Source organism: Carassius carassius, chromosome 19, assembly GCF_963082965.1.
Source record: "Carassius carassius chromosome 19, fCarCar2.1, whole genome shotgun sequence".
Taxonomy (NCBI): Eukaryota; Metazoa; Chordata; class Actinopteri; order Cypriniformes; family Cyprinidae; genus Carassius; species Carassius carassius.
The window spans coordinates 9807967-9833390 of record NC_081773.1 but is presented as its reverse complement, the minus strand read 5'-3'; the positions used below and the strand labels follow the sequence as shown (position 1 = coordinate 9833390).

At 38.4% G+C, this 25424-nt stretch overlaps 1 protein-coding gene across 1 annotated transcript in view; it reads right to left on the bottom strand.

The window, feature by feature from the left end:
• Window positions 1–11804: 11804 nt before the first annotated feature.
• pard3bb (par-3 family cell polarity regulator beta b) overlaps window positions 11805–25424 on the bottom strand; it is a 314959-nt gene continuing 301339 nt past the window's right edge. The window contains exons 22-23 of the mRNA XM_059499737.1: window positions 22018–22094; window positions 11805–13197 (exon numbers count right to left, since the gene is read on the bottom strand). Coding sequence (XP_059355720.1) covers window positions 12843–13197; window positions 22018–22094 — 432 coding nt within the window. The 3' untranslated portion in view covers window positions 11805–12842. The remainder of the gene's footprint in view (window positions 13198–22017; window positions 22095–25424) is intronic.

The window sequence follows — 25424 nt, the reverse complement described above, 5'->3', positions numbered from 1 at the left end:
GAATAACAAAGTGAAGTAACGTGTGGCCAAGTATGGTGACACATAATCGGAATCTGTGCTCTGCATTTAACCCATCCAAGTGCACACACACAGTAGTGTACCTTAACAAAATGAACACACACCCTAGCTCTAGGGTCTCACCTCAGTTGTGGTATTGAAGGTGGAAGAGAGCACTTGTTAATCACTTCTTGCACTGACAATTCCTGCAGGACCTGAGACTGGAACCCACAACCTTTCGGTTACTAGTCCAACTCTCTAAGCATTAGGCCACAACTGCCTCTAAAAGGCAATAGGGCTTATATGTTGTCCACTAAGCAACATTTTACAAACAGCAACTCAACCTGGAAAGACCAACAAAAAACTAAAGTAATTATCACATACAACTGGTTTACTCAAATTACAGTCTATGTCTTAGCGATATTTCTAGAAGCTAGAAATTCTGGTGTGGCAATGTTATGAAAATGTAGTTGATGGCTATACTGTTCCTTCAGAAAACTTATTTTTTTCAATTTACAATAATTTTTTTTTTACATATAAATATTATATAAAGTACACTACTGTTCAAAAGTTTGGAGTTGGAAAGATTTCTTACAGTTTTTTAAATATTTCTCTAATTATAAAATAACTCTTTTCTATTTCAATATATTTCAAAATTTTATTTACTCCTGTAATGACAAAGCTGATTTTTTTTTGCAGGATACACACACACACACACACACACACACACACACACACACACACACACACACACACACACACACACACACACACACACATATATATATATATATATATATATATATATATATATATATATGTTTGTAACATTATAAATAATTTTACTACACTTTTTATCAGTTTATAACCTGGCATCCATAAAAGCATCCTTGCTTCAAAAGCATGAATTTTGTTAAACAAATAAAATAAAATAAACCGTACTGACCACTAACTTTTGAGAATTGGTTGTTATGCATTTGATGTAATTCAGAATATCTGCTAATTCAATTTTCTACTTGAATTTCTACTGAATAACAAAACCAAACCTGAAGTAATTCATTAAATATTGAGTGTGTCAAATAACAGACCACTATTCTTCTTGCTCACTTCAATCATCTACAAGAAACAAGCTAGAAGTGATAGCACCAAAAGTAAACCTGCCAAGCAGAGAAAAACCTTCAGCATATTGGAAAACCCTTCACACTTTGAACTGGAGCAAGACATGATGAATGAATGTAACTGCAGGTGTGTGTTCAAACATTACAGATGATGAAGCTATCACTCATTTGGCTGGTAAAGAAATTCAGTCTCTCAGTAAAGTGATAAAAGTGGGAAGGCCACTCAGGCAAAGAAAACACACTCAAGAAGGAAATCCAATTGAGAAAATTGGTGAGGACGGAAAAAATGTCTGAGGTGAGAGTAAAATAATAAACATGACCCTGTCGTTTATTTTTACTATAGACCTCAATTAAGTCTAATTGCATTTTTAATGAGGATGACATTTTTCAGCCCTAATGAGACTCAGAGAAGTGACGGCCTAGCGCCTCGGGAACCCTCAGAGTGTTTGCTGTTGGAAACCTCATATATCTCTACTTTCTAAAAGGATTGGGCCTCTCTTTAGCGCTCTCTCATTCAATGTTTGTTTAAAATTCCAAACCTGGAATGTTTCGAGAGTAACCAAACACCCAGCAATACCAATCAGCAGACTGTCTATGCATCGATAAAAAGATAGAGCGGGATTTCAGACATTCTTGAGACTGTGAAACTAGTGAAAGAAACCAGCATTAGGAGTTAAACTGTCATAAATGAGGAACCTGAGATGCTGAAATGCAATCTGCGTCCAGGTGATAATCATTTCTCACAGCTCAGGCGTAATTACTAACATCACAGATCCAGTCCTCTGAGGAACACCACATGGGCATTATACTGAAACATAAGAAACTTACTCCATGGCTATGAGCTGCTAGGGAGACATACTGAACAGTGAGACATTACATATTTAATTCATGACTGAAGAGAGGACAGAGAGCCCTGTGTGAGTAAGTGAAGTTCTGACAGCGATAATCAGACAAATAACACTCTTGCTTTCTGTATGTGCAGGAGAACAGACCAGAGTGTATGACTGAGTTAGTTCTCTGTTCTATGCTTAGCCACCAAATTAGACACATTAGATGCTTTCTACAACTCTTTATACCATTTCTCGTCTGTGTTGTGCTCTGACCTGCAGTATGCACAACTTAATTTTCATCATCAGCATAATCTTGCCTGCATCTCATTTGCTGCAATTTTGAGAATGTGTGTATAAAGCTAGCGACTTCCGATGACGCGAGACGACAGTGACCATTGGCGAAGGAATGTGGGTGTGTCAAGCGATTCGAGTCAAGCAACAAAAGTTCAGAATTCTTCAACTTTATGCAAATAAGCAGCAAATTTCATGAGCGACAACCAATGGGAGTGAAGTCAGTGGAGAGCACATGATTCATCTGCTGTAGTGGAGTGTTGGGGTAACTACACAACCAGTAGTGGGAACGCCCACAAGCGACCTCAATTGCCAGCCACAAGCGACAAGCAGTGAAAAAGTCGTTGGTGTTGTGAACTCATTCCCAGCTCAAAATGTACAATTTACTTAAAACAAGTTATTATAAAACAACTAATTATTGTATCGAGCACATGATTTATTTAAAACGAGGGAACAAATTAGTAAATTGTGTGCACGATTTACTTAAATGATGTAACAAATTAGTAAATTGTGTTCACAGTTTACTATTTTTCCCCCTTCATTTTTTGTATGGGGCTCTAAATAAATCAGTTTTTTACAGTATCAAATCAATACTCAAATCAATTTTACCATTTACAAAGACCAATGCTGTCACAAAGACCAGCATGATATCGCAGGACAGTTAATCATAGTATAAAGCATTTATGTTTTGCGATAATCCAAAATATCAACTTTACACATGAAGATATTTCTCAAGCAATTTCCACAAATATCCAGTAATCTCATTACTGTAGGAGAAACAATTGAGATAAGAAAGAGATATCAAACAGGAATTTCTATCCATCCTGTGACAGATTTATTTCTGAATGATTTGCCAGAGCTTTCAGACCAAAACAGAATCATAAACATGTATGCCCAACTTCAGCAAACTTCCCTGTGTGTTACAGTACAGCGACATAAGGACCTCTCTGGGGATCCAGGATAAACTGTGCTGCATTGCATCCTACTCAGACCTGCTAAGTGAAACATACATGTTAACAGCCGGGCAGACGGGTGGCATAGGTATGAAAGAGAGCGAGCCATAGGGAAAGGAACGCCAGTAAGTCTAAGCACCGCAGTACTCGGTGTCATGTTGTTTACATTAGCTCGGACACGGTTCTGCATGTTCTCACCACTTATCTCTCTGAGTCAACAAGAAGATGGAGCATTCCCACATTATGCAGTTTCACTTCAACTGTCCGATTGTTTAAAAAGACCATTTTACTTCTCTGAACATGAATATTAATCTCTTTGAACGGGTTTTTGTGAGATGAGCTCTAAAATACACTCAACTAAATGGACCAGTCCTCTTGAATGCCCATTACAGTCAAATTCCACCAGTGAAGTTATGAAACCAACTGACGCTAGTTTCTCAAATATTTATGTCCACAACATATTTATAGCTTCATTTCACTGGCACTGACAGCAAATAGATGTCAGAATACATCTTTCTGCTTGGTTTTGGTGAAAGGAATGTGTCTCGATATGCCAGGTTATAAACATTTTTCAGTTTCAGATTGACTGTTTAGTCAAGTGGTAACAAATTATACTTTGCACTGCAAACACCATAAAACCTTTTGGAGATGTGTATGTGTTATAATACGAACACATACAGTACAGTGGAATAGTTTACACTTGGTGTTCTGTTCATCAGATACTTCGAACACACCGAAACTGCATTCAGACTTAAATTATTTTGTATTCCTGTTTTCCACAATGTGTTCCAACATGAGCTCACCTCACTATTTGAAAGGAGGTCCAGAGAAGGCCAATGGTCCTGACCCAGAGAGGTCAGACCCACGTTACTGTGTGGGAAGATGCCATAGCAAATGCTTGTATCAAGTTGCTGTCAATGATATTCCTGAAGACACCCACCAGAACCCCCCAAACCCAGCTCAGGAAGTATATCTGTATGCATTTTATCCAGAGAGGATTTGAATTTACACCCTGTTAACAAGCAGGATAAGACTCTCCAACAGAGCGGATTAATGCGGCGAGTGCATGAGAGCGACGAATGGCAGAGAGTCGCGCCGTCTGGCTCCTGTACGTCAACAAGTCAATGGCACCCACTACCACAGCGACTCCATCTCCTGTTCTCGGTGTGGTTTGAACTGCCCCAAACCGGTGGAAGGCATTTCCCCCTTTATTTTGCTTATTTATGTATTTAAATATTTATTTATTCCGTTATCATGAGGCACCACAAAACAACACATGTTGGTAATCTAGGCTGTAAATTATGTGCGGTGGAAAATCCCTTTTCTGCATTTTCTCACCCAAATGGCTGTGTGAAGAACGTAAGCGATCTTCCAGTGGAGTAAATTGCGAGTTCTCTGAGGGTCACTCAAGAGCTCTGTATCTGTGAGGAGCAGATCTAAATGGCTTTGCCTTTTCAAATCACTCCGCTTGGACACTTCAGTGGTTTTGGATTAGTCTTCAACTTCCCTAATGCAAAACCATTTAAATACTAGCACATGTTGACGCAGACTATTTACACCTTCACTGGCAGCTGAAAAAATACCAAGGGTTTTTTTTAAAGAAAATTTTCTCTCTGGAAATGAATTCCTTTTTGACAGTAATTGTGAGATCCAAGTACAGGAGTACGCAGACAGAATGCTCCCTAGACAGCAGTAACGGGGTGCAAAAACAAAGCAATTAGCTGTAGGCTCCAGTTGGCATAGCGTTGCAGTCTGACTTGCGTGATGCAGAATGTAGCAGAGAAGAGTGCTGTGATTGTGGTGGTATTGTCAACTCAGCCCAAACCCATAGATAAGAATCTTTGTCCTGTTCAGGATTTCCTAGTTTCAAGAGCCAGATATTTCTACACGTACACAAAAATCTAAACTAGAGTGGTTTTGAGGCCATCCATATGCTCATCTAGCTTAAATTACCAGAGCATATAACATCACTCTTATGATATAGGCATTTAAAAAGTAATCATTTCCTTTATAGGAAAATGGGCCATAAATTTGTCCAATTTGCTCAGGAAAGACTTCTCATACTATCAATTGCCCTTGCCATGCAAAATTCAGTCAACAGATAGCTGAAAAAACTTCAGCCAGATCAGACATGTATGTTTTATGATGTAGTCCGCTATTTCACATTTCATCCAGCTCATATCTTATACAAGTTCCTTTATGTATTCATAGCAGTAGTTAATGTTCATATAAAAAGATAAACAGCACTTGCTGCATGATAATGAAGTAAACTAGTGCTAACTGCTAACTGTGTACAGATGAAAATGGTGTTAATATATAAGGTAACTAGAAAAGTTTTTTTTATTATTATTTTTATTATCAAGAGCAGGATACTTCTATCTTAATGCAATAATCTTTAGATAAGTAGGTATTACAAACTGGGCTGGATTCAGTACATCTCAGCAACATCCTGTTTCAATCAGACTAGAGGTTTTGGGTGGTGGCTCCAGCATTTATGGCCTGTTCACAAGAAATTTATATTAGCTATATAAGCAATTTTGTCGAGTGCTACTTTAAGTGCTCGAGCTCTTTAAATTCAAGCAGATTCTCAATGGATGCCAATGTTTTTTATCATTCACATACTGGGGAAGAAAAAGTGATTCCAGTGGCATTGTCCCTCTGTCATTATTGTTATAACTTCCCTATTCTCATAGAATTAGACAGATTATTAAAACTTTATATTTATAGTTATTTCTACAGTTAAGATGACTATATCCATGTAGTAATGACACCATTATGTGGCCAAAACAGCAGTTTCTCCACTGACAAACCCACACAGCAAAGATTTTAGTCTGGAAATACATCAAACTGCTAATCAAACCATTTAACGGGGAATTTTTAAAATGAATTGGCTGAGGTTACACTAACTGTTTCCAGCACATTCTGGCCTTAATTAATTGAGGAAGTCACTACTTCAGTGTTTTAAATGCGTGAGGGAGATTGTGGGCTTGTCTTAGTCATTTTGTGAAGAGCAAAGCACAGCAACTCCTTTCAAAACACAAAAACAGGAAAATGGAGGGATTACTGGTCCAGCAATCAGGAAGAGAGAGAGGTGAAGAAAAGCGTGATCTAAGTGATTGAGGGAATGAATCAGACGAGAACAAACTTGACGAGATCAGGCTTGATTTCTGAATACAAGTAAATTTGTTCCCGTTTCTTTGCATTTTGACTGAATGAAGAAACTTGCCTCTGTGACTCTTTTGCAATCAACTCACAAATTCCCTTAGAAATAACATCAGCCTTGATGAAAGTGCGAGATGTGATGAAAGCTCGCTCGGTTTAGATGCAGAAAGTCATGCACTCCAAAATAAGATGTCACGTTCATACCTCTATTTCTTCTTCTGAATTAAAGAACATTTCCAGTCTGGCTCATCATCTAAATCAGTGAGTTGTTTGCCAAATACTGTGTCTAAGATTTTTCACAGGCCCAACCATGACCCTCGGGACGCTTTGGGTGAACCTGTATCATAAGACGCCTGGCAGTTAGCCTGACCACAGGAAGTAAAAAGCACAACAGCCTTCAGCCAATCTAGGAATGTGGGCCAACCTCAAGAGACAAAGGGAATATTGTATTCCTGAAGGGCCTAATAGAGAGGGAAATGAAACTATGCCAGAAATCTCTTTTTCCCAAGCTCTAATTCGTTCTTGCTTTCTGGCCATTCCTCTGCTTTCTGCACAATATGTTTGGGTCAAGGGTGGGTAAGGCAGGGAATCTCAGCCAGAGGGGAAACAGCTGCTCCGGTGTTTGCAAGCATCTATAGACTGATACGAGGACAGGAAATGGAATTTATACCGGCGATGCAACTGTGCTTTAACTGGGATGAGCCAGGCATCTTAATACTCTGCCTGTGACCTTCATGGGGAATACATTTTCAGGGCTGTGGTATCAGTGATACTGTCTTCAGCACTGGTTGACACTTCTGTGAGCCATACAGCACAGACATCAGCTCACTATCGGGCCAACGGCGTGACCGTAAGTCCTCCATATCTCCAGGACTTTTTGAGTAAAATTTCAGAGGAAAGGAAGGAGAAACGTGCTCCAGGAAAGAGAAACTGTAGTTAATGTTCAGACCAAGCATGCCCAAAAACTTCATGTTCTAGTTTATGAGAGATGAATATTCAAACATATAATTTGATTTGCTCTTAATTTTACCAAAAGTATGACATTATCACTGATACCTGACAATAGATCAAGACCAATATATTGTAAAAATATACACAAATCTAGAGAAAGATTACAGAAAATCTGACAAATTGTAAAGAAATAATTTTAGACAGGATTTTACATAACATACCTAATATTAAATACTGTAGGTCTGGTTATCAGCTAGCAATACAAGAATCCATAATAGTTCCTGTGACACTGTGATGACACATGATCAATACATGTGATATTCAAAATATGCGTATTTTGTCAACACCACGGCTGTGGTCACAATGTAAAAGATGGGTTTGAAAATCCGCCTGAGAGCATGCTGTAGTCTCAAATCATTCATTCATTGAAGTAAATTATTTTGACAAAAAAACGTATTCTGTGAGAAAATGGAAGAAGCGGGAGTTTGCATCCAAAGATAAGTGAATAACACTGTACAGGTTGAACCTATTCAAAGTAATTCCTTACACACATAATCTGTTATTTTGTCAGTTTTGTAGGCTGCTTTGTCACCATACTCAAGAATCAGTGTCTAGTCATTTTGACTTGGGCTTTTGAAAGTGTCTGTATTTACAGAAATCTCACAAAAGACAAATGTAAGGTTTTAAGCACCAGTAAGTTCAGTACAAAAGCACCGCTGGCAACATTCAGCTCAGAGCCGTGGAAAAGTTAAAATGAGTGTTTTTATGCTGCTGTTAAGCTGTAAAGCTCGAACAGACGGACGAGAGGAAACAACTCCAGACTGTCTGTCACAACTGTCATAAATCAGATTCCCAGCATGCATTCACACACAGACAAAAAGAAGAAAACATTCATATGCTTGCTTCCAGTTTAAGCTACATTTCTACAGGCACATCTGAACAGTTCTCCACAAAATTTCCCTTTTGCACTGTTTGAGAAGATAAAATCTTCAAACCAAAGAACTGCTTGGGTTGCAAATACTTCAACCAGAGACTTTCTGATATTGAATTATGAGAGAGAGAGAGAGAGAGAGGGAAGAAGAGAGATGAATGTAACGTAATAAAAACAAATCTTTAGTCTAATAACGTCTCTAACATTATGCATAATCCTAATCACCTGTCCTTCTGCTTTATCAAATTGAATTAATATCAAATTAATGATAGTGTTAAATAAATGATCCGTAAGTCTCTGAACGTGTGGCAAGAATGACAGCACAATAATTTGGTCGCAGTATGTCATTCAGCATATCTTTGGTAGATGTTTCTTCAACACCAAAACAAGCACCTCGGACCCTCTCTCTCTCTCTCTCTCTCTTTCTCTCTCTCGTTTCTGTCAGCTGTGACAGCACGTTCAGCCACACAAAATGGAAATGTATAATTACTAAGGCCTCAAATGCTAATTAAAACTTTGCCTAATAATAATTTTCAATAATTACACATCCCAAATGGATTCTGAGAGAGACGAATGTCTAACTTAGGCAATTATGGCGGCGTACTTTCTGCCTCTGAGAGAAATGAGCCATCCACATACAAGAATAAAGATCTAATAATATCTCCCAGCAAACCACATACAAACCTCGAACGTATGAGCAGAGGGATTTTGTGGGCATAAAAACAGATGAATCAAAGAAAGCAATATCATTATAAATCAACGCTAGCATAAAGCTCACAAAAAAGCTGATAGCGAAAATACAGCGTGAGGCAACAATCAATCTCACCACACAGCCAATCGGAAGAGTTGTCTCTGTTAGCGCGTTTTCTCGTGCTTTCATCGCACTGCAGCTGAAATGCACATACTGTAACTATAACCATGGCTCCATCCCAAAAATTAATCAGCTGCCTCGCTGCCTTATGAGGCAATGACTTTGCAGGCAGCGTTTTTGCACGAAGGCACCTCATGAAAGTAATTTCGGACAGACTTCTGAGGCAGCGTAACGGTTTAATGATCTACATACATTTGGTGATAACTAAATGAAAATGTAATTTCTATAAGACTGATTTCTTACTAGAACTAACATCAAAAGTGCAAAAAGTTAGTCCGAAATATACATTTACATAAATCGTTAGTCTTGACTGGTAGCACTGAGCTATTTACTCCAGTCTTCCGTGTCACATGATCCTTCAGAAATCATTATAAATGCTGATTTTCTGCTCAAGCTTTTTATTTCAAATAAATGCTGATCTTTGGATCTTTCTATAAATAATAATAATAATAATAATAATAAAAAAAACAATCCTGATGTACTCAGCTGTTTTAAATATTGATAATAATGATAATAACAACAACAAATGTTTCTTGAACAGCAAATTAGCATATAAGAATGATTTCTGAAGAATCATGTGACACTGAAGACTGGAGTATTGATGCTGAAAATTCAGCTTTGATCACAGAAATAAATTACTTTTTACAATATATTCAAATAGAAAACTGTTATTTTAAATAGTACAAATATTTCACAATATTACTGCTCTTGCTGTACTTTTGGATCAAATAAATGCAGGCTTGGTATGCAGAAGAGACATCTTTAACAAAAAATCTTACGGATTAAAAACTATTGACTGGTAGTGTATATTTGTATGTAATATTTGCTTGTTAATTCTAGGGTATTTAAGTGATTTTAAGATAAATAACATTCTGTGCTTACAAACTGAAATGAAGTGGTTGTTTTCTACAAGGTGGACACAGTTCTGTTCATAACAGTAGACCTGCTGGTGAAGAAGTGACCGGGAATAAAAAGAAGGGGGAGACAGAGATATTGGGGAAAATGATGAAAGGGAAGTGAAGGTGCAGTGCAAGAGAGAACCTAAAAATTTAGAACTTTTTATTTGATGACCATACAAATAATAGGGTTGTGGATGTAATTATGCAGGGGAAAAAGGGGGCAAAATTGCACTTTTTGAGGTACAACAGCTTGTCACTGGAGCAGTATTCTTATAAGGACATCTTTGTTCCTTTTTTTTTTTTAACCCCTAATAGGCCTACAAATTAGTAACTTATGGGTTTGAATTACTATATTCTAGGGTACTAATATGTTCCTATTAGGAGTAAAAATTGTACAAAGATGTCCTTTTAAGAGTACTGCTCCAGTGACAAGCTGTTGTACCCCAAAAGGTGCAATTTTGGCCTTTTTTTTTCTGTGTGGCCTGGATGGGTGTTAGATTTGCCTCCGAAGGAAGCATTTTAGAGCTTTCAGATGGTCAGGATCTAAATTTCATTCATTTCCTCCAGGAGACAGAAGACTATGGCATCTATTTGGATAACATTGTCAATTAAAAACAAACTTGTAATATTTTGAATGAATATGAAATTTGATGCTTCATGCAACTTGTTTATATTTTCTTTTTATTATTGAATGCAAATTAGAACACTATACTTCTATCACCCTGTGGGAAAAACAAACTAGTCAACACTGCTGCATTGGGGACTCTAATAACCACAGAGGGACATGTTGCTCCACGTAATCTTGCCGTTTCCTCTTTTGGAAAGTCATGAAAATGGAATATTGAATTTTATTTCTTTTGATTTTTTCTTTAATAATCCAAGATCATTTTTTGTATGAAAACATTTTGTTCCACAGGAGTCTTATGAATCTTATGAGTTTGAATGACATGAGGATCAATAGACAATGAAAGAATGTTTATTTCATTACATGGCAGATTTCTGCCACATCATTTTAGACATTTTTTTAAACCAACAACCTTGGTACTTTATGTACTTTTTTTTTTTTACATTTGGCTCTTTAAAGGTATATGTGCCCATAACCAACAGTGAGATTTTTAAAAGTGGTGTCTAGTTTTTATTGAAATACCTTTGCCTATCCATTTAATATATGAATTAGCTAATATATGATCTATTATGTTAGATTATATAAAACTCACCTGTTGTGTAATATCCCTGAAAAGTTACTGAGTGGCTATTAAGAATTTACTGCTGAGCCAATGGCATAATTTTGAGGTGAAGCCATCTGTTTGTTGAACAATGGCAGAAAAGGGGTGTGTTTGTTAAAAAACCTGCTTAGAAACAGAATATTGTGAAGTCATTTGGCGCCGCTAGTGGTCTGAAATGACACCTTTCGACAAATTCCTTTACATACACTAATGTCTCTCTCTCCCAGCATTCCTCATCTGAACAGAGCTCTAATTAATCCCGAACAGATAATGTGGTGTGCAGCCTTTGCAATTATCACACAAAACTCTTAATTCGCCAATAGCCCAGTATTTCATCTCAAATTTAAAAATGGGACCGTAATCACAGATGCATATCACCTCTTCATCTTAATTGATAATTACGGCGGTGTTAATTTGCAGCCATCTATTATCACACACACAGGTAGAGTTTTTATCAGGGACTGAGAAATTAAATGGGATTGTACTATGGGACCGTTCATCTAGTGCAGTGATTCTCCTCCACGGATATGCAGCTAAAGGGAAGTTTCACTTTTAAAATGACAAATAGTGACTAATTGGTTTAAATGCATATTTATTGAAAATGTGTTATATAAAAGACAACATTTTGTACATAGTTTTAATGTATGCAGTGATACTAGGTGCAAAGATCATTCCGTTTTGTTAAAGTTACATACGTGTTTCACATACTACAATCAATAATACTTTTATTTATCATGTTACCTGACCTCTGAATGCAGAGAGAGTCTTTTGTACCAAAATGCATGTGAAATCATTAAACATAAATGAAATACTATCAAAAAAGTAAAGAATCTTAAAACAAATGAGAGGCAGCTCATTCATAGGTGTGGATTCAGGTGGGAACGCTATAAGCTCAGAAGATGAATGATTCTCATCCTTCCTCTGTGTCAGAGGTTCTTTGGACTCTCCTTTCCTCTTCCTGAAAAACAACCTTTTTTTCTTCATATTTCTCTGATTATATGACTTCACATGCAGGACAGTTGTACTGTGGTATTTATACAAGATTACAAAAAGATTTTCAGTATGAAATTGTTGTACTTTTTTTGTTATACATGACCAAATCTGTTTGAAAAACATTTTAAGATGTTTGCAGAATGACAATGTTGATCTGCGTCTCATATAGTGGTTTAACATCCTTCCATTATATAAAAGTTAAATTCAAAGAGTATATGGAGTGCTCTAAAATATTTCACGTAAGCACAAGCAGACACACATTGGTGCACACATACCACAACTTCAAATGATCATTGTAAAGATTGTACAATAATGTGCTAATAAAAGTGGTGCTGGAATGTGTTTATATCTGAAATCGAGGGCCGGCATTCATTTTACAGACACACAAACATATGGAGGGAGTGGAAGTGAGTCTGAGTGGAAGTGAGATATATATGGATCATTGTCCCTGCAAATGCTGTGTCGGGACTCTTAAGATGTAGCTTTGGCTATCAAGATGGGACAGTATAGAGCAAACTGTTAGTAAAAAACAAACAAACATGTAAACACCTGTCCATAAATGTAGGCACACTGGTGCTTGCTCTAGAAACATCGTACACAAGGAGAAAAACATGTTGAGGTTAAACAGCTGCTGTCATTGGACTTTCCTGTCTTGGGTCTGAGTGTCGCGTCTCTCCATACGCATAGCGCTCTGGGCTGTTGTTGCGGTAGCCGCCACGGTTCATAGTGTCAAAGCGAGGGCCTCTGAGTGGTATGGTGGGAGATGGGGGCACGTCCTGTCGAAGCGGGCCTCTCTGCTGTGGAGGATGGTGATAGAACCCTGAGTCGTTCTGCCGGGGGTCCACAGGGCGAGGGTAGTTATCTCTGGGAGGGTAGCTGGGGTGGTAGCCAGGCTGTGGGTTTGGGTAGTGCGTTGGGTCCCTGTGTCCAGCCCACGGCTGCACGGGATAGTCATTAGGTTCGACTGGTGCTCTTCTGCAAGACAGGAAAGATTAAGGAAAGTTAGGTTCTGAAAAGAGATGGTCTGATGGTGATGGTCAAAGAGTTAAGCATGACTTTACCGTGATCAAGTATAATTTTATCAGAAAAAAAAAAGCTTTATCAAACTGATCTGTTTCAAAACCAAGAAGCTGCTCAAATAGAAATAATTTTTAACCTTTTCGGATTATACATATGATAATAATATAATATTATATATAACATAGTATGAATAAACGCAACAATTACAATATACACAACCATTCAAAAGTTTGGGATCGGTAAGATTTCTTAATGTTTATAAAATAAGTTTCTTATGTCCATCAAGGCTACATTTATTTGATCAAATATACAGTCAAACAATAATATTATGAAATATTATTACAATCTAAATTCCATTATAAAATGCAATTTATTCCTGAAATAGCAAAGCCGAATTTTCAGCATCATTCCTCCAGTCTTCAGTGTCACATGATCCTTCAGAAATCATTCTAATATGATGATTTATATATATAAAATCATAATAACACATTTTACTTGGTACTGATAGTATTAAGAGAAAATACTTCATGTTTGTGTCTTAAATATAATCTTGTGTAGCCAGGTCTAGACATGTGCCGGTGTTCTGTCGATTTGTCCTGCCCTGTCAGATTTTGCTACCTCCCATTAAAAGAGTGGATAGTACAATTTGACAATGAAAAATGCTACTGTAAAGTTATGGTTTATAAACATCTACACCTACCACAACCTTAAACCTACCCTTAAAGTACTGCAAATACAGTAATTATTTGTTATATTTGCAGTTGTAGCTAGAAGGAATACAGCTACAGGAAACCAACAATAAATATTTTTTTCTACCTAATAGATTGCGTTTTATTAAAGTCTACACCTACACCAACCCTAAACCTACCTTAACAGTAATGCAGATGCATTAAATGTTGTTCAGCATGAGAAAAAGGACACAATATTGATGAGAGCATGCGCAGCAAAGCCTGGTAGGAAAATCTGACGGGTAGGATAAAATATCAGGACACCTGTATTAGGTAATATATTATTATTATTTGTGTTAAGGGAGTGAGTCATTACCCAAGTTACTACCTTTGAAGAGTGCTTAAAATTAGCACTTGAGGGTCTCTTTTAGTTAGGATGCTACCTTAGGCCATCCTTAAAAATATTTTTGTTTGCAGTAATAGTAATAAAAAAAAAAAAGGGTCGGTAGGTCGGTCTATATTTTTTTTTTTTAAGTTTCAATGTAAAAAAAAAAGTACATTTTTGTGATGGTGATGACGTCGGTATGAATTTAAACAAATTAGCATATCGTGACGTCACTGACTGGGTCTTCAACCCGTGCCCCCTGGGGGCGCATCATTGCAAACCTCATTTTGATGCAGGCTATATAGACCACAAACTAATTTAAATCTTTGTCAAAAACATGTTTATTGCATGAATTTCAGGTGAGAAAAAAAAATGAGGTACTGTTTTACTTGCATCCACCGCGTATCAATGCAACCTACAAATGAGAGAACGTTTACTTTGCTTTCTTGGGTTGTCACTTTTGTGAAAAAAGTCCTGTTTGATTTGAGTGACGAGTGTTCATTGAATCGATTGTAAAATCGAGAGCACACAAGATGCGATGACAATATATGTGTCATTATAAGGTTATGTTAGCCTATTCAGTTGAAGCCACTTAAAAAAAAAAAAATCAATGTGGAGAAGATCTTGTTTACATCAAAACTGAAACCAAGCCGTTCAACACAGAACGCATATTTCGCGCATCTCATGTTTTTAAATGAAAAAATGTATCCTGTGTGACTGGTTTTCCGCCATTTTTATTTATTTAACAATGCATGCATACATGATGCTGTTTTGTTTATAGTTCTTTAAGCAGCTTAATTAATAATAATTAGTTCATAAACATTATTTTTTTTACATTAGTTTTACATTAGTTTTTTTCACAGTCATGTATTCTAAATGCTTTGAATAAACATGCAGTAATATTTTGCTCGATGCGCTATCTTGAGCCTCAGAAGAGAAGCAAAAAGCTTTTCTTCACCCTAACTCAAATTATGCATTTAAAATTCGAATACAATTCGAATTTTGATCATATTTAAGTAAAAAATTTGAATTTAGTTTTTTCAGCTATTTTGACAGCCCTAGGCGATTCAAGCCCGAAACTGTATGAGACTGAATACCGGCTGAATTCACATTTCTGTTGTAAAAAGAGAAACATTGTGCATAAGTATTATTTGCTGTTATGCGTGTTTGTCCGAAGCTGCAGTTGCTGTGTGACCAACAGCCTGAAGACCAACAGATAACGGAATACAGTAACTCCTAATCTGACCAGTGGCATTTTTTGTGAAGAGTGAGAGGAAGGGAGGGAGGGCGAGAGTGAGTCCTGGTTTCATGATCCTGTGTTACATGTGCTGAGGCAAGCATGACATTCCAAGGACCTGCAACATAAACATTTTAACATGTCTCAAGCACATACAAAGTCTGGGACAGGGACTGACATGCGGTCAGGGTCTCTGGAGACAGCAGACAGTTGGCCATCTCTGGTTTCCTCAAGCTGGCTGATTAGGGTATAATCTCCACTGTAAGGTGAGACACTGCACACTAATTCGGCATGGATCACCTTTCATAGCACAATTTCAGATTTTTCCAGCTCTCATGCTGCTGTGCTCTGATGCAGAGTTCAGAACTCAGAATGAAGTTCAGAATGCAGAGTTCCAGTTATATTACACCTCAGCTGAAAGACTATCAGAAAGAAACCAATGAGAATGAGAGCGAAGACAAAAACCAGACAGAGCACAGTATGATCATTTGCTTTTGCCAGACTGTCGAATCAGCTGTCTTCCTCCCTCCCCTCCTTCTCATTCCGGTCATAGATCAGGCTAGTATCAATGAAAACCTCGGCATGCAACGTCTTAAGGAGCCTGGATCGTTGTGTTTGACTTTCCAGACCATCCCCTTTAACTTATTTATGTGTACGACGTGTCTGCGAACAAGCTTCCCATGATACTGATGGCAGTATCAATTAGCTGCTTTAGTGCAAGATGGTCCGTGTACGTGTTTCACACATATCGTGTTACTCCTGCTGAATGTGGAAAACATCAGAAGGCCCTTGGCGGAAAGCGCACTCTTTCACTGTGGTCTCGTTCCCTTTAAGGGAGGGTTTCCTGAAGACCTGGAGGGCAAGAAATCAGGCATTCCAAAAATCATCTTAATCTCTCCAAAGCGGTGACCACCCATCCAGTGGGACAACTGGGCATCTGGACACACGAACTCCCTCTTGACCCTCTCAGTCAGTCATTTGCTATATCATTGGCTGTGATGTCACAGCCTCAGCTGTCCCAGATAGGCAGTGTGTGTGTGTGTATGGTGTGTGTGTTTGCAAAGTGAAGGCCAAATCATCATTACTGTTGCAGGTTATCAACTCTGCAGTGACTGCCTGCACCTGGTTTTGCTAGATTATTCAAGACCTCACCTCAAGTCTGGAACATTAACAATTAATCTTTACTGTTCTCAAACCTATAGTCTCCTACTCCTACAGGCTATTACAAAACGCAAAGTGCTTATACTTCTGTTCTGATTAAATCTTTTCTTGATGTTGAGTCCTACAGTTTTGAGGGATGGTCTACGGGGACAGTAGGACACAAGAGGCCTAGAGGGTGAAGAATGTTCCACTGTGAATACAATCAACAGCTGGGGAAACCAGAGAAAGCAACAAGACTGGAAATCATTACTGGCACTTTCCATGAACAGGGTACAAAATAAAGCCTGAAAAGCTTTTTTTTTCTTTGGTCACTGAAAAGAGGTACTTAATCTTCAGAAAATATTGATTGTTAAGCTCAGGAGGCCAACCTAAATTTATATTTTTTTTCTATAGGTTTTGCCATTTTTTAAAACCCTGTTGTAATACAAGTTTTCCTCAAAGTTTTAAACAAATGATTTAAAACCAGGACCCTTTTTTCTTAACAACAATTGCATTTTTTTAGACGCAGAAAGTCTTTACGACTACATCAAACGAGAGGCTTCACCTTCACCTCAGCGACAGATGCTAGTCAAACCCAGCTGCTGTGATGTCTGTTGATCAAAGAAAAAAAGAGCAAATCAATAACTTTTGTAGTTTTAAAGATTAAACAAATTTTAATTTAGAATTTAGTGTTTGATAACTTTATTCAATTTCCGTATATTTCCACCTACCACCTACAGTCTTTTTAGCAATTTGAATAATTAAGTTACTTTTCAGGCAGTGTTTAGTAATTTAAATACAATTTTGATGATGTAATTAGTACTTGTAATTAGTATTAATTTATATATTATTATATATACACACACACATTGTGTACCATTATTCCCATAATGTTCCTACAGTATTCTACTAACCCCCTTTTATCATTTTCGACCCCTCTTGCCCTCCCTTAAAAAAACCTGGGAAATCAGGAAGTGGCAGCATGTTATTTAGAACAGGCATGCAGTTTGAGGATCAGTGATCAAGATAAGAACTTTAGGCCCATTCTTGTCTAAGTATCTCATGACATGAATTTAGTACTCAGCCCGTGAAATTCTGATTTTTCAAACTAGATGTGCTAAAGTGGTATGTGACACTCTGTGACACATTTTCCTCCTATTTTAAAGACTCTGTGCAACTGCCTTTGGGGCTTGGTTGGGAATTACAAGACATTCCTAATGTGCAGTTATTTAAATGGTTTTGTGGGCTCAACAGCTGGGAGCAGCTGTTTTAGGCACCCATGGCCCTTAGTCAGGGTAGATGGCATATTTAATCACTTGAATGAAAACGAGGCTGTGAGGGATAGAAGTACAGACTGCTCAATGGAATGTATTGAGTTCCACAGATTGGTCAGCTGACAATTAAATCAATAATAATCACTGATTCCAAATCCAGTGAAAAACAACAAAAACAAAACAAAATGCGAAATGTGTAAAAAACCACAGAAAAAAGACAAGATGCCACATATAGTCCCTACAAATATTTATCGCTTTACAAAGTCATTCAGAATGATAACGTATAAATGATTATGGCATGATTCCCTTTTGATAACCACATGGATAAACAGTGCAGACTAAATTAGTCCCCTGAGAAACTCCTGCAATGCAAATAGCTAAAAAAACAAAATAATCCTCTTTCACAGAATGAACAATGAAAGGTATATTAAAAATCTGCCTCCAGTTCTCAATCATGCAGTGAGCAGATGTAGACAAAATTATATTCTGGGCCGTTTTACCATTACTTTCAAACCGTGATGACAGCCATAAGCCAGCATGTTATACACGGAGACATCTTCACTTTCTCAGGCTCTTCATATCAGCCAAAATCCAAAGTGAGCAAGAGACTGCTGTCTTCATTTGGGCTTCCTAACCCAGTTAAGCACTTATGAAGCTCAAGGTAACAAAGTTTCCCTCTTAAAATTAGATTTCATTACCAACTCAATGACTCTTTAATGACAAAGAAACTAAAACAAAAGAGCAATATAGGTAAAGTGAGAAATAATGAAAGATAAACGCTTCGGTCGTCCATCACCAAAGAGAGAAGAGGGAAAAAACAGAAGGTACCAGCTGTTCACTCCTCAATCCTTCATCCTGGAACATCAACTCCAGTGTCTGATTGGTGAATGTTGTCTGGTAAACGTCTGTTATGTCATGCTTGCTGTTGTCACTGAGGACCGTCGTGTTCTGCTGTCTGTAAAGCTTTTCGGTTGAGGAGCTTGTAGCTGACAATCATTTCTTGACATGGAAACATTCAAACCAGAGTATTCTAGCTATCCTAGACAGGAGCTGCCCTGAAATAAGTGCCATGTTTTGGAGATTACATCAGAGCTCCCATAGTGCACCTGGGTGAAAAAGTAACACTGTGGACCATCTGAAGGCCGGGCTGTTTATTCAGCTGCTCTCGGGAACCGTGCACCTTACCCTCACACACATTGGCATGTACACAAACAGATGGCCTGCTGACCTCTGGCCGTCATATAACACCGGGAAGGATTCCACCGAGATTACAAATCCAGGCAGGATTATTTGGTTAGAATATCAACCTTATATTGGGAGCGGAGAAACCAAACCAAACATTCAGCTCTCATAACAAAGCTAGTTAACAAGATAGGTGTCTAATGTTATTGTATGACCTAAAATGTAATTGCACAAATTAGGAGCAACATTAGACTTGAAACTCGGATTATTTTGCCAGATCTAATTGAATTTCTTCCTCAAATTTACTGCTGTAATATCGGCGGTAACTGAAGCTTCTGATCGCAGATGGCTTTGACAAAAGGGAAGTGAAAATGAGCAACTGAACTTATTCTTTCACAACACTCAGCCTTGAGAGTGTGAATTGAATAGGCGTCCGTGTGTATGTGTGATAACTGTATGAAAGGTATGTGATGGGTTCTGCATGTCTTCAAAGATGAGTCAGGCGGTTAAGTGGTCTCATTCTCGTGAAGTCTGAAATAGATCAGTTGAATTTTTTTTGTGGATCCTGCTGCTCAGGCTGAGAATGTCCAAGTACGAATAATACCTCCTTGAAATGGTGCCAAATGGCCAGCTATTCCAAAACCTCGAAGCGAATTCTAAGCTCTGAATGAGTAATGATTTACCACGTTTGCCGCAGCAAGTGAAACCATCAAAAAATTTCCACCTGCTTCATTTAATCATTAGCCTAATATTCTCCATCTGCTACCTGATGTTGTGGTAATGAATGCCGGGGCTGAACGGCACTAAATGAGGTTTCCTCTGTTGAAGTCACGCTTGCTCGCTCGGACGGGAGACGGTTTGGGCAGAAGCTCGCAGCTCGCCGTTTGTCGGACACCTATGAGCTCACCTGCGGGAGACTCCGAACAGCAATCAGCTATCATGTCTTTTCAACGCCAATGACAATTTACAATCTGACGTGCCTCACAGGAGGACACAAATTTTCACGAATTTCAGAAGGAGTGGAAAACGAAAACCAGAGAAGGAAAGTAAAAGGAGAAAAAAAAAAGTGAGAAATCGGAGGACGGGGTGAGGAGGTCCAGCCTCGCGCAGATGGTGGGTGTTGGTTGCCAGGGCAACATTGAACAGGCAGAACAATGAAAATATGGCAAAATTTTTTCCAGAGCTCTCATCAAATGTAACCTTCTTCCCTCATCAAAAGCTCTTTTCTGGCATTTGCGGTGTTGAAACTGACAGCTCGCTGGCTAATCTAAAAGATACAAGAACAATTTACTGACATTTGTACAAACTGCTTAAATAGAGTCTTTTAAGCTCTCCTGAGGTTCCACAACAGCCTGCTTTACACTCATTTATACTACAAAGAAACATTAAGAGATCTTCTAACATGAGGCGGAATAAACAATCAGACCATTGTGACCAGTCTGAAGAGGTCTGGGAAGGCCCACTAGCAGAAAAGCCAAAAAGTGTGGGACTAAGGAAGAATTAGAAGGGTGTTTCTTGGTTTCTTAAGAAAGGAACTGGTTAGTTTTAAAGTAAAGGATAGGATGAGGAAGAACGGGTGATAGTGATTGATTTGTGCACTAAAGAATAGCTCCAAAAATGTACCACTTGACCAGAGTTCATTGAAATGGGCCACCATCTGTGCATTCAGCACTCAATTATCACTAAAAAGGTCCAATGAAAGCCCTAACACAATGAATCACAAATTTGACTTGCCCACTTAATCCAATAATCTGGAGGCAGGTGGCGAACGGTTCTTCTGATTGGCTGACCCTGAGCTGAGCACACTGGGAAATAAGTGGGTGTATCAATGCACTAATGGTTATAATTAGACACACATGGAAAAGCTGCACGCTTTCGTGACCAGGCCAACCTTCAGTCGACTGCATAACCAGTGACCTCAGCGTGGGACGGACACAGATTTGAAACTCTTCCAGTTTCGGAATGGTGTAATAACGAAAGCAATACTCTGCCACAGGCCCACGTTTGGCCCCCGTTTTGCGTCAGCACAAAAAACACGTTGTACCCTAATAGATCTAGAGAATTAACACTGTTGAGGAGCGTTATTTAGAAGGGAAATGGCTTTGAAAGTAGACCCCGGGGTGGTTGATACTAAAATCTGTTGCGATAAGCCATTTTAGGGGAGTGAAATCTTAGTTCAACCCTGTAATGATGCTGCAGGGAAAGTGATAAATACTTTATAAGTGTTTTAGCACTTTATTTCAATTCAATGAGTGCCTCGCCAACACTTAAAAAGTTCATCACTTGCAAGTTTTAGATTTCTTAACACATCTCATTCTTTATCAGTTATCCGTTTATAGTCGTCTGCAATCATGTGATGACAGATCAACACTTACATGAGCCAAACTCATAAACCGTGACCCTCACAGCAACACCAGCGCTGTTTACACAGACCGGAGAGGGCAAACAGACTGTGGACTTTACGAGCCAACATTCACGCCTGTGCGCTTGCCTGTTTGTTTGCGCTGGCCGTCGTGGTCGGTCAGGCTTAACAAACACTGAAAGACGTGATTGAGAACGATAGAAGCGTCGGTGGAGAAAAAGACAGACAGAAAGAGGCAGCCGTAACTTTAGGCGGCTCCAGAAATGCGCTCTGTGATCAGGTTACAGAGCTGCAACCGCATGGCCGTCTCCCCGGAGAGGATCAGGTGAATTCCCAGGATAGGAGGGCCTCAGAAGGCAGACACTCCAGATTTAATTATACGCTTTAAAGAGGTTTATTCAGCTCTGCATGAGAGAGACAGATGACTACCTGCTCTCTCTCTTTCTTTCCGTCTTCTCATTTTCTAGCTCTCCATCTCTTCTCATTTTGTCATGAAGGATGTGGGATTAATGAGTGAAGGCTCTTACCTGGGCAGGGAGGCGTACTGTCGCTCGACGTCCTCATAGCGGGGTGTCAGTCTGGGGTCAGGGTTTCTCATTGGGATCTGGTAAAGGGCAAGAAGAGAGCAGAGTGAAAAAGAGCCAAGGCAGTATACATGACGTCACAATGATTTACTTCAATACAGCTACTGCGGTGTGTGGCAGTGTCAACAGGGCAGTATACACACAAAGCATGTTGTACATAATAATTCTAGATGTAAAAAATTATTCAGCTTGAGCATTTAAGGCTATTACATACAAAATCAAATCAACATCAAACACAAAAATAGCTGTAAATAACACTCACGATACCACAACACCGGAATGCATTTTAAATAACTGATCATAATAATAAATAAAAAAATCTTACAATGAACAGTGCTCCACTGCTGATTAGCACTTATATTTGAACTATTTTAAAGCATTATGTTTATTAAATAAATTATTATTACAATTTAAAGTGACTGTATTCCATTTATAGGATATTACATATTTTATAATGTATTTCAATATATTATAACATATTTGATATTTATTCCTATGATGCAAAACTGAATTTCCAGTCTTCAGTCTTACATGATCCTTCAGAAATCATTCTAATGTGCTGATTTGGTCCCCTCCCCAGCCCCCAAAAATGTCATTATTATTATCAATGTAAAAATAAAAAAGTACTTAATATTTTCATTGAAACAGTAATGCATTTTTTAAAGATTCATAGATGCATAGTAAGTTCAAAAGAACAGCATTTATTTGAAACAGAAAAGTAACATTTTGAAACATTATAAACATCTTTATTGTCAAGTTTTACAGACACTGAAATTAATGCATCCTTGCTGAGGAAAATATATATAAAATAAAAAGTTATAATTTAATTAATATAATAATTTGAATTGTTATATATTTTTTTAAATAATTAATTAATACTTCAAAAAATTGTTTAATATAATGCTACTTAGTCTTAATTAAATAACACTCTATAGTAGGTACACACATTCAACATCACTCACTTTTATGAAGGTGACACTATGGTGTCTGAAGAGCCACTAAACCCACAATTAGAAATATTGAATAGAATATAATGAAACATTATATTCTAATTTCAATTGTGACCCCAGATTTAAAATGCCATTTTTGTCTTGACCACAGGTTAATTTCTCAACTTGGCACAAGGACACCTACTCCACCTGGGCAGACACCCCTATCGGTCTCGTCACATTACTTTGCAGTTCATTGTGAACCGTGAATTAACATGAGCGATTCATTCAATGCCACATTCTAGACCAGCACTGGCCCTGTCACTCTCTCTCTCCACATTCATTACGGAGTCACCTTCCCCCTGAAATACCTGCTGTGCCCTGTAATCAAGCCATGAAAGGCAGTGTGAGTTGCTCACAAAGGCTGCTTATTGGGGGATTTAGTACTGGGAGTCTTGGGGAGGGGGTAAAAAGCCAGATCCCAGATTATGTTTTCTAAAACAGGATGGAGTCTAACAGTCCTCCAACCCTCCTGGACTAAGCCTGACTCAAGCCCAAGGAAGAAGCAGATTAACTTGTGCGCATTACATTAGCAAGATGAGCAATCTCCTAAAAGCTGGGCTCAACCTCCCCTCATTCAGCATGCAGATTTGGGAGCATCTCCTGTTTCCTTCTCCTAAAGACCAGCACTTTCAATGGGATTTGGTCAAACTGTGTACAATGACCATGCTGTTTAGAGCCAGAATAAAACATTCAGACTTCATTTTGGCAAGACTTCCCCCATTTGTCTCACAGCTGCCTTGTCCCTCTTCACCCCAAAAAGCAAAAAGATGACAGAGCATTGTGACTGTGAGAACTGTACCCCGACACATATAGGCAACTTAATAAATTATAAATACTGACATATAATCCATGAGGAAATTATTCCAGTAGATTTAGCAGGGCTTGACAGATGAAAGTTGGGGCCATTATGGAAAACTGGCTGCTTTTCCGAGGGGCAATATGTGTGAAATTGTGTCATCTGTCTAAATGAGTTGATTTTAAATACACAGCTCGCCGTGCCACAACCCTCTCTCTCCACCGTCCTCATAACGGCTGCCCTCCTGCCTGCATATTAGCCACATTTTTCCTCTTAGTCTCAAACAGTCAAAGGCGCACATTACCTGTGAAAAAAAAGAAAGGCTAGTTGAGCGAGAGGTCAGTGAGGAAGTGCTTCTGAATGAAAGAGGAAATGTCCTCGGTTTCAATCAGACATATCTTCCTCGCTCTATCTTTGCCTCTCCTTCACGAGACGCAATGAACTCCATGAGTAACAGAAGTGAGTCTTTGAATGTTGATGACAGTGAAATTCAGAACGGTGAAGATGCCTGGAGGGTTAAAGAATCTTCAAATGGAGCAGATATCACTTACTCACTTACTTACACAGGCGTTCAAAACTCAATATTTGGTATAGAAAAATGTAAAGGATTTTTCCCCTACAGGGATCGATATCTGGCTAGATTTGTCCCGCTGTAATGACGGCAGTGATTTGCTTCATAATTTGGCTGTGCCCTCGCATTCACACCATGTTGCTAACTGTGTCCACACTCTGCCCTCTCACCATCTGTGCTTTTAACTCTGACAGAAGCTGCCAATCCTTGCCGACCGAAAACCAGCCAATCAGGAGGAAAAAAAAAACTGAGGAGCATGAAACGAACACCCTGTAACCCTGAAACTGATAACAGTGCATACGAGGATAAAACCACCTTTCCAGACACCTAGCCTGTAGCTAGAAAGGAGATGAAGAGATCAATGATGACTTCCCTCATTTAAGGGCTGATCAGATATAGAAGTGGTGTGGCACAGCAGTTAAGGCTGGTATCCAGAAGGTTGCCGATTCGATCGGAGCCCAAAGTGAGTCATCACCACTGTGCCCGAGGAGGTCTGTAATACTTGGAGTGCATTCTCCGTTAGCATTTCCATTCATCTGCCATCTTTCCATGCACATAAGCATTCAAGCTGCTAATGTCTTGTGACTAATCTCATGCAGGGAATTTACATTATTACAAAACTGATTGGCTGAAGGTACCATGTAGAGGGTCTTAAACCCTTTACAAGTGATTATTCTGAAATGTGATATCAAAGAAAGCTTCTCAAGTCTATTTCATACCTTTAAAGAGCCCTCAAAGAAAAGGTAATACACACTGGTAAAACATTTGCTATAGAATAGGATGCAACAGTTGGCTTCCATGAGTAAAAATACAGCTCATTTTCTCCATGGGGTACTGGTTTTTAACAATAAATATAAAACTTTAAAGTAAGACTTGCTGTTAGCTGTGAGGTTGTTGATCGATGGAATATGCTTTTGTTAAAGCCATAAGTGCACATTATTTTAAATGTGTTTAATACATTGAGCACTTGATTGGACCCTTGAGTAAACTG